Consider the following 11088-nt stretch of genomic DNA (forward strand, 5'->3'; position numbering starts at 1 on the left):
TGTAGAGGGATTCCACGGAGGCATGCAAGTCGATTCTGATCGACCATTTCAAAAATATCTGAAACTTTGCACAGTTTTTCAGTTCCATCTAAATCGTCATTTTCCGATATCAAATCTTCAAGTTGAGTCACGACTAACTTTTCAAAAGGGTGTATGTGAAAATGGTTCAAAAATATTCAAAAAGCTGCACAGCAAAAACGGTTCGTTCGATTGTTAGACAACTAAAGAAACAAAGTTAGACAACTAAATAAAGATTCAAAAAAAAAAATACACACAGTAAAAATTATTTTTTTTGCATTAAAAAACATCATTTTTGTCACAAAAACTCAAATATCTCAAAACCCTATCGGAATACCAACGTAAACGGTCCATTATATTAGCTATCTACCATAAAAATTTGGTGATGGTAAGCCAATAAACAAAAAAGTTATGACATTTCAAATATTTCACAAATTTGACACTTAGTGAATTTTTTTTTTTTATTGTTATTTTTTTTTAGGACCGCAGTTTGTTGCTGAATTTTTTGATAAGGGTACCACATGAGGTTAACAAGTTGTTTTCATGATATTTTTTTTTAATTATTCATAACTATTATAGCATCTATTAGAAAGTTAGACGCGATCCAGTGTTGTGATCTAAAGTCTTGATAGTGTCATATTTTTTATTGTACGTAACTGAAGAAAAATTCTCTCAATAGTGTTGAAACCTTTTGATAAAAGAAACCTATAAGAAATCTAATATTGAAGACAAAAGCTACAAAACAAGTTTTCTATACAGGTATACGACTAGTTTACCTGCAAAAAGTTTACCTCGTAGAGAACAAGGCGGGTCTATACCCAGGTGATCTAGTATACGTAAAGCAGGTCGGTTTTCTCGGCGCTGGTTTTCTCCACAAAGTTAAAATCTGATTACACCTGGGTATAGACCCGCCTTGGTAGAGAATAGACTTTGTTAATCATATTTGGGAGAAAGCGAGTAACTTCAACAACATCAAAAACATGATAGGTACATACCATGAACATACTCACGAAAAAGCTAAAAATATACTACCACTATGGTTATAAAAGATTTAATTGTAAAATTTTTCTTCAGTCAAGCAAACGACACCAAACTAGTCAGTAAAAACTTAAAAGTGATTTTGTTTATTAAAATCTAACGAGCAACATGAGTAGTCGCTTTCTCAACTGTTGCAGGCCGTTTGCAGAAAAAAAGTGTTCGAAAGAGCTACGAAATCTCACCGAAAGCACCATAGATAAACTGAAAGCGGCTGGTTATGCTCCAATGTCTACATTGAATACAAATTTACGCATTTGTACGTCCTGCCGTTTAAACGTTGACAAACGGGCAATCTGTACATCATCGGTGGATCAGGTTGCAGGAAGTTCGAAAACAACAACAACTGAGGAATTACTAGATGCACCGACAACAACTGAGGAGTTACCAGAAGTACCAAGTGCAGATAGTCTTGCCACGGTACCATCAGCGACATCTGTTTCAACAAATCAATCAGAAGATGAGTGCATCCAGAAGGTCAACATCGAACGCTTCAACGAAGGGATAGCTGGAATAAAAGTGACTCCGATTAAATGGACGAAGATGGGTTACGTCAATTATCCCGAGAAAAAATACCGTGAAATCAACGAAGCTGTACGAAGAAACCTCTTCAAATTATCAAACTACCTGAGGATGTGGAAAATACAGACTACGATGAGGTAATTATGAATATGAAGGAAAGGTTCTCGAATCTAGCCACGACAAGGAAAGAAAAATTATTGATTTTGTCGATGCTGCCAAGCTCGTGGTCTATTCAAGACGCCATTGATGAGTTCAAAACCAATAGAAATACAGCAAAAGAGGCAAAACAATTCAAAAATAACTGTCTTGCAACCAAAAATGCTAGGTCGAGTACTTCATTAACAGATGAGACAAAAGAAGAAATAATTCAATATTTTGAAGACGATGAAGTAAGTAGAGCTATGCCTGGCCAAAAAGATTATGTATCTGTAAAAAAAGATGGAAAGCGTCAAGCAATCCAAAAACGATTAATGATGACTACTTTGAAAGAAGCGTATACACGCTTCAAGGAAATTAACGAAAATATTAAGGTAGGTTTTTCCTCATTTGCAATCCTTCGTCCAAGGCAATGCAAGCTTCTATCCAATTCAGGAACACATAATGTTTGTGTGTGCATAACACACGAAAATATTAACCTAATCTTACATAGTTTGAAAAGAATCAATTTATCAAAGGATATTAAAATGTTAACTGGTAGTCTTTTGTGTGAAAATACAACATCAAATTGCTATCTACGATCTTGTTCGGATTGTCCAGATTCTTCATCATTGGAAAATACTTTATTCGCTGAGTTTGAAGAAAATTATATTGATCAGTTATCATTTGAGCAATGGGTGACCACGGATAGGTGTGACCTAGAAACTATTGTAAAACCTGTAGATGAGTTTGTGTCATTTTTTTGCTTGAAATTAGAAAGTTTAATTCCTCACGACTTTATTAAAACAGAGCAATCCCGCTTTTTAAAAAATACGAAAAATACATTACAAGATGGTGAATTTTTAGTCATTTGTGATTTTTCTGAAAACTATAGCTTTGTATTGCAAGATGAAGTGCAGTCCCATCACTGGAACGTACAACAAGCTACAATTCATCCATTCGTTATTTATTTCAATGGAAGTACGCAAATTGAACATTTTAGTTTTATTGTAATTTCCGAAGATTTAAGACACGACTCAGTATCTGTAAATTTGTTCATTGCCAAAATGATTAACTTTTTACGCGTTGATAAGGATAAAGAAATCAGAAAGATATATTCCATGTCTGATGGAGCAGCATCGCAGTACAAAAACCGTAAGAATTTTTCGAGCCTATGTCAATTTAAATCAAAGTACGGAATTGATGCAGAATGGCATTTCTTTGCTACGTCACATGGCAAAGGTCCTTGTGATGCTTTTGGAGGAACCATAAAGCGCATGGCCACAAGAGCAAGTTTAGCCAAAGAACGTGAGCATCCAATTAAAACTGCAAAAGAACTATTTGATTGGGCGAATCGCAGAAAAGAAGAAGATTTAACAAAATTATCATTTTGTTTTACTACTACTGAAGAGTACGAATTAACGGCATCAGAGCTCAGCGAGCAATATAATAACGCGAAAACGATCCAAGGAACCCAAAAATTTCACTGTTTCATTCCATTGTCAGAAAATAAAATTAAAGCGAAACTATACTCGAACTGTACTGATAATGATGCAAAAGTGTTCGATATTGTAAAAAAATTGAATAACAATAAATAAATAAATAAGTATTAATATAATGTTTTCATGATCTCATAACGCATACCCAAATCCAAAACTTTTAAAGTTTATATATAACATTTAGAAACTCATCGATCATACTCTAAAAAAAATATCCTGGTAAAAAAAAAAATATTTTCGTGTAATCTGTTAATTCATTTTAATTTATACATATATACATATACATATAATATTTATACATATACATAATATTTATACATATAATATACATAATACTAATGAATACATGAAAACAACTTGTTTAATTCACGCAATGCCCTTAACAATAAAATCAGCAACAAACTGCGGTTCCCGTAATAATTCACACCGAAAAAAAAAATTTTTTTTTCTACTAAATGTGAAAATTGTGACATGTTTGAAATGTCATAACTTTTTTGTTTATTGGTTTACTATCACCAAATTTTTATGGTAGATAGCTAATATAATGGACCGTTTTCCTTCAAAAAATTACGTTGGTATTCCGATAGGGTTTTGAGATATTTGAGTTTTTGTGTCAAAAATTATGTTTTTTAATGCAAAACAATTTTTTTTTTTACTGTGTGTATTTTTTTTTTGGAATCTTTATTTAGTTGTCTAACTTTGTTTCTTTAGTTATCTAACAATCGAACGAACCGTTTTTGCTGTGCAGCTTTTTGAATATTTTTGAACCATTTTCACATACACCCTTTTGAAAAGTTAGTCGTGACTCAACTTGAAGATTTGATATCGGAAAATGACGATTTAGATGGAACTGGAAAACTGTGCAAAGTTTCAGCTCAATAGAAAAAAATGAATTAAAAAATTTACCAAATTTTGGTGCTGTTGCTTGGAATTACTCTGAGGCTTCACCTGTTTAATTTTCTGAATTTGACATCTTGATATGTATATAGATTCAGTCGTTTTTCACACTGCCTCCAATTCAATTCAGTTAATGTAGAACTTGTTCCAATTACATTACCTCCAGCATGCTCTGTGTAGAAACTATCTCTCCCGATTTACTTTTCATCGTAAAATAGGCCCGCGAGGAAAAACTGTGAACCCAGACCCAAACAGTCAAGATAATGTTTTCATTTTTCTTTCTTCATTAGCACAAAAACTTCAATGCACGCCGTTTCCAACTTCCGTTTTGCCACTGTATCTCTTTCGAAGACTTCGGTAACAGCGAAATGAAAACAGTACACTTAATTAACTTTCACTTTTTTGTTTCTTCCGCCCCCAACCAACAACGACAACCCCCTGGACTCACTGTACAATGATGACAACAACAACAACCAACGGTGACTAACGTAATTGTTGGACCATGGAACATGCGAACGGAAATTTAATTAAACTTTTCCGACGACGGCAAATTTGCGCTTCCAATCCCCACCACCAGGTGGCACTTCGACGCGGCAATCGAAGGGATGGCGAGCGGAGCACAAGGCGGCCCGAACCCTGGGAATCATCATGGGAGTGTTCCTGCTCTGCTGGTTACCGTTTTTCCTCTGGTGAGTTCCGGTGAAATCTTAATCTCTTAATTGCTACTCGAAAAATTGCAATCCGGGTATCGATACCTGTCCGTCGTAATCGGCATAGTGGAAGGTTTCGTCATATTAGCAGAATGAGAAGCAAGCTCTGTCCCAGTGAGGAAGTAGTACCAAGTAGAAGAAAAAAAGCCTGTAAAAAAAAAAAGCAAAAGTTCTGTCACAAAAAGCACATTTAAAGAACTACTTTAAGAAAATGATACGTCATGAAAAGTATGGACGTTATGGTGTTAGGGTCTTTGACAAAGTTATTCAAATAACTTTTTGTGAAGATTTTGTGTATTGAAAAGTTCAGAAAATTAATTTTCCATCTCACATTTATGAGAACACGTCAAAATGCTAAATACACCTAAACAAACACATTTACTTATTTAAAACTTTCTAGAAAGAACCATAACGCTTGGAAACTAAAGTTAGGAGCTATTCATTACAAGCGCTAAATGACGAAATCTCCCACTGTGCACCGACGGGAAATGCTGCGATCGGTGCAATTAAACGGACAGAGCAGAATAAAAATCACAAATCGGATTAAACCAATCACTTTGTTTTTCCCCTTCTTTTCCTCTGCTCATCTCATCCACCGATTCAGGTACGTAATCACGACCCTGTGCGGTGAGGAGGCGTGCCCCTGCCCGGACGTGGTCATCACGGTACTGTTCTGGATTGGTTACTTCAACTCGACGCTGAACCCGCTTATCTACGCTTACTTCAATCGGGACTTCCGGGAAGCGTTCCGGAACACGCTCCAATCGCTACTGCCCTGCTTCGGCAAGAAGGACCCCTTCGACGGACACAGCGCCTACTACGTGTAGTATTAAGGGTACCCCGGTCCCCGGTCCTGTTCCCGTTTCCCACCTTAGGCTAAGGAGCAAGTTATTGGTGCCGATGGGAGGAATTTAACCCGGTTGGTAGAGATGATGGATCAATCCGTCGTTGGAAAATAAATCGCTCTCTAATCTTTGTTTTTGTTTGCTTTGTTGGGCTGAGTGTTTAGTGTTGACTGGAATAAAGCTGATCAATTCCATTTAGGTGGATGCAGATTTATGCAGAACGATGGGTAATTGAATTCAAACGAAGGTGAAACTCAGACCAATGCAGTTTTGGCAGCTTCACCTAGAAATCTGTAAAGAAGAGAAATATTTACTTCTCATCAACCAATAAATATTAAGGAGGGTTTAAAATGCATCATAAAACCGATTGATGGAAGGATCAATAGTACCTTGAATGGTAATGAAATTAACTGATTTATCGTATTAATGATGATTTAAGAGTATCAAAGAACTCCAAAGAATATCTGTGAATTACGTACGACCACTGAATCAATCCGCCTGATTACCTTGGTTGCTCATTCACACCTTTTTAAAACCCTCTGATTATTATTCAGTGGAAACCCCAGAAAATCCTAAAGAACTTTCAAAATCCTCAAGAAACATCTTTGTAGTTTCTGTAGGCTGCTGGAAAATCTCTGATAAAAGTCTATGTTTTTTTTGCAAGGGGGAAATCTGCAAACAGACCTTCTGAGAAGGTAACTCAGGGAATGCGGTGATGACGCACCAACGACGACCTACTAAAACCAGCCGATGCACTGTGCTTGAGCAATTCTTGTTGAATTGCTCAAGTGGTAAACAATGCATTACCCTTGACCTCGGACCCTTATCTCCCCGGAACTACCTTACGGTATTTCTTCAGGGATAGGCCAGTGTATATGTAGCAGAAGTAGCCTAGGCAAACTGCTTCTCCCAGCCGACTTAAGCAATGTTACAAGGGACCAGCCTCGGCAGGGCTAATCCTCTGCAGCCAACTCTTGGGCGAGTGACAGCCGTAGTTACTGCATTCCAGCACTCAGATTCAAAACACATTTTTCCAGAGCAACATATTGAAAATTCGTCCCTCGATGGTAATTGAGCCTAATTATGAGTACAGAAACAAAGGCAACATAAAGAGCATATTGATGTTTTCGAAAGCAAAAGCCCACTTGAGCTTGTTTTCTTGACGACCCACATCAATGCAACGGAGATAACATACTAAATATATTTCAATGACCCTCAAAACATTCGTCTTATTCTATGGATGCTTTTGATCCTATGTCCGAATCCATCTACTTGATGTCAGTTTCATCTCAACAATCATCGGTAATCAAGTTGATTGATTTTCCGTTTTATTTTATTCAGCTGCTTGACCCTTTGCTTCATCCGATTCTCTTTATGTGAACTGATACGATGATCGATGAGCCAATGTCCTCTCGTATGAAATCAAATTAAAATGTTCGACATTATTGCATCACTTGCAGTTGTGCTCCAATATACACATGTCATCGTCAGCCTGAATCCTATCGTACCTACGAACTGTGAACCGAAAAATTCTCAATCGCCCTTGATTTAAGATGCTGACAGGCTCAAACTTTAATCATGGAAAGCGAAACAAAAAAGCGTTAAGCCTCTTCAAATTTGATGAGCTGTTTTACTACCGAACGATTTCGTTCTGTTGAACATGGTCTTTGTTTTCACAACGCGCCATCAACGGCAAATATTGACTTGAGTGTGCCTGCGTGTGTTTTTCGTGGGGTGGTTATACCTGTATTCACCACCCTGTAACATTTTTTTTTCTGAAATTAATTATAAAACTTTTGAATACTGTCAACACGATACCTGAAAGCAAATTCAACTTGAGTAGAAACACATAAGACTACTAGTCTGACACTTTTTTTTTGTATTGAAACTCTGGGTAACGAATACTGGAACACCTGAACCAGTAGTCATGTTTTAAATGTCAAACCTATATTCATATCTTATAGAAGGTGGTGAATTCAGGAAAAACATTGGCGAAAAAATGTGCAAGAGTGCAAAAATATAACAAACATTTTTTTCTCCTACTTTCTCAGTAATTTTCGAGGTTTTTCTGACTCTATATCATTTCATTGTGATTCAATGAACGCCAAATGGTGATTACCCATCTATGCCGTGTAACGGTATGTAATCTGTGGTGGCGAATACCGGTCCTATGGCGAGTATCTGTACACCTACCCTTATACCATATGTAGTAGCGGCGTCGCCATCACGCTGTTCTTGTGTTGCTTCGGCGGGTCGCATCGGGTGTTGGTGGGAAAATAAACATTACCGTTGGCAAACACAACAGCATCGTGTATCGTTCGGGCAACACCTTCGCAGAAATTGAGTCAACGTTGATTGCAGGGAAAAATCCAACTTCCAAATGTGGTTGCTGCTACGAGAATATTGGCTTAGGACTTGGGGGGATTTTTTGAAGGGTTCAGTGTAAGGGGGAGAGGATCAAGTATCCATTGGGGTAATATTAACGTTCAACGCTCCGTCATCGTAATCATCATCATCATCGAAACTTCAAAAGCAGTTTTTCTGTACAAAACTAAAAATTATTCGATGAAAATGTGTTCACTGTGTTTCGGTTTGAGAATAGAATACAGTGAACACATTTTCCTGTGAGCTTTATTGTTTTTGAACAAAAAAAAACTGCTTTTGAAAACTCCGAAATCAATGACGGATCCTGCCCCCTTTATTTGTATGTTATTGATTATTCCCTTGAATCCATGTGTGATTCATGGTAAACTTATTGACCATTTTGCACCTTATTAGACTACTGTGCAGAAAATATTTGCACAGTGAACATTTGCACACCTCACACATCCACGTATAAGAGTTTGATAGCATGCTTTGATACTAACTTTTCCCGTCTTTGTTTAGATTTGGAGGAACGATTAGCATAACTTTTCAAATGATGAACTAAATTTACTCGGTCCAGAAATGCCACCGAAAGAAAGATACAATGGCTTGTGCAGAATGTATACCCGGTATACCTCTAAATGATGAGTTAAGTTCGATCCTCAACGTGAAATAGTTGGGAGAGACGTTGGGCAGTGACGAGGATCAAGTTGCTAAAAGTTCTTCCGCTAGATGCCGAATCGCTAATCGATTGCGTCCTGCATCTGCGGAAACGGCTATCTGATTCCGAAGACGATTTAGATGATGCTATCATTGTGGATCATCAGATAATATCTTCACAAAGAAAATAATATGCCAATCCCCATTACAGCTGCTGGGTATTGGCTGCCGTTCGTGATTTTAAGAACCCAGGAAAAGGGACAAGGGAAATGGAGTTTGTTTGTGGGGCGTAGCAGGCAATACTTTTCTATACCAATGCTGGTTACTTTCTAATAAACATAACTGAAAAGAAGTTTTCATGCAATCTATTTCACTGCTTGGAATTATTTTGAAACGTCAGAAATGGCTTTCGAGGCATACGCCTGCTGATGTTAGTGAGTGTGCAAAATGTCTCTAGCACATGAACAATTTCATTAGAATCTAAAAATTCGTGCAATGTTCAATAACATGTTCAACATTTCATAGATTTTTTTCTTTGTGAGCAATTTGAAATTCAGCCTTCAAAGTTTAAATGTCTGGCGCTGTCTCTTGAACATGGCATCTTCTTCTTCTCATCGCCGCAGCTGACGCACGAGGTCGGCTACCTGCCTACAATGTAGTTCGAACTGCTCTTCATAGCTGCCTTTCAGAGATTTTCTGTTCGTGCTGTTTCTGTTGTCGATCGCGTATCTTTCCGCCACTTCTCGTACTAGGGTAACATATTCCTTTGACGAGCACCTCTCTCAGGAATTTTGGGTGTATTCCAATAGATTCGCTAGAGACTTTACATCTACTAGCGGCAAGATGTTCACTCTGCCGGCTGCTTTCATTATATTATCACCGATGGTTATGCTCCCAAAGGCCTTCTCCATGTTGCTGGCAGCGATGCCATTGATGCTGGACACCAGATGATTATCATTGCTCGAATGGAGTGGGCGTAATATTCACGTTGCTTTTACCAGAATGCACCATTAACCGGAAAGCAAATATATTCCATTCTAGACGACCTTTATCAGTACAGAGCGGTTCCATTTGAATTCAAATATTGGTTTACTTTTGTATTTTTTGATTTGGCTGAAATTTGGCATATGCTTTCTGTTGACGCCGGAGAGAGGCTGGTCGTACTCATAGCCTGGGGTAGAAGTGACGACACAAACTTACGTAGGAAATCACTGCAATCTTCCGTCATTTGTGGTGCAAAGGTAGCATAGACACCAGCACTTTCCACGTAGTTTGATATTTAAAAACGGCAAGACTAGTTCACATTAAACAGTCTTTATTTAAGTGATGAACGTGTATTTACATTATATACATTTAGAGTTTTTATAAAAAATCACTTTACCCAGACCCGTTCTGTGGGCTGAGGGTGCGAAAGGCGACGAACGCGCGCGGGGCACAGCATGGCTGTGATGAGGACCGTACTGTATTGATCGGCAGTCAACGATTGTACTGATCAGGCTTTTACTGCTGAGCCGATAGATGGTTTGCATCGTCTGCTCTCTCGTATATTGTGTATACGAACGTCTAGAAGCAGATTCGCTCGATCGAACGATACTGTTCGTTGCTATTGATAGTAGCTATTGCCAACTACATACCGCACTGGATAGCATGCAGTGGGCATCGATTTGAACAATGGGTGAAGGAGGAAGAAATAGTGGTCAAAACATGGATACACATTTATGATTCACGTTTGGCGTGAACACTTTCTTAATACTAAAAAAGCCCATTTGCATCATCGGTTTCAAAAAATTAAAACTCAGAAACTATTTGTCTGATCGGTTTGGTGTCTTCCGCAAAGTTTTAAAAAAATGTTGTATTTTTTTTATTTCGAAAATAAAGCCTAAAAATCCATTTTCTCAAAAATCGTATTTTTGATTTTCTTTTATTTTTAATATTTTTTAAAGTAAACAAAAAATGGAGTCTTTTGCACAGTGGATCAAGATGGAAAAATCATGGACAAAAAAGTTATGATTTTTAAAAATAAGGTTGATTTTTCAATATGTTCTAAATTAACTTTTTGAATGCTCTTCGACCTGGTTTTATGAAAGTACGCAAAATTTGCAACACAAAAGGCATTTGAGAAAATTTTGCTAATTGCTACCGTTTCCGAGATACAGTAAAATCGCTGTAAATTAAATTTACTGAAAATTCACAACTTTTGGTTGTTTTCGGATGTTTTTCGAGTTGATAAAATAAAGAATATTTTTTTTCTGAAAGCATTTTATTTCATGTTCTTATACAATGATGGAGCGTTCTATTTTGATACAGATTTCTTACTTTTTCGTAATGTTAACAATTTTTTTAATATCATTACAATTTCAAAATTGCCTAAATTCTATTTTATCTACGGAAACTGGAATAAAT

At 37.1% G+C, this 11088-nt stretch overlaps 1 protein-coding gene across 5 annotated transcripts in view; it reads left to right on the forward strand.

The window, feature by feature from the left end:
• Window positions 1–5792, forward strand: part of LOC5567281 (putative uncharacterized protein DDB_G0277255) — a 470679-nt gene extending 464887 nt beyond the window's left edge. For all 5 annotated transcript variants that reach the window (XM_021837646.1, XM_021837645.1, XM_021837643.1 and 2 more), the window contains 2 exons: window positions 4684–4795; window positions 5421–5792. In XM_021837646.1, the coding sequence (XP_021693338.1) occupies window positions 4684–4795; window positions 5421–5643 (335 nt within the window). In that variant the 3' untranslated portion in view covers window positions 5644–5792. The remainder of the gene's footprint in view (window positions 1–4683; window positions 4796–5420) is intronic.
• The last annotated feature ends 5296 nt before the right edge of the window (window positions 5793–11088 follow it).

Source organism: Aedes aegypti, chromosome 1, assembly GCF_002204515.2.
Source record: "Aedes aegypti strain LVP_AGWG chromosome 1, AaegL5.0 Primary Assembly, whole genome shotgun sequence".
Classification (NCBI taxonomy): Eukaryota; Metazoa; Arthropoda; class Insecta; order Diptera; family Culicidae; genus Aedes; species Aedes aegypti.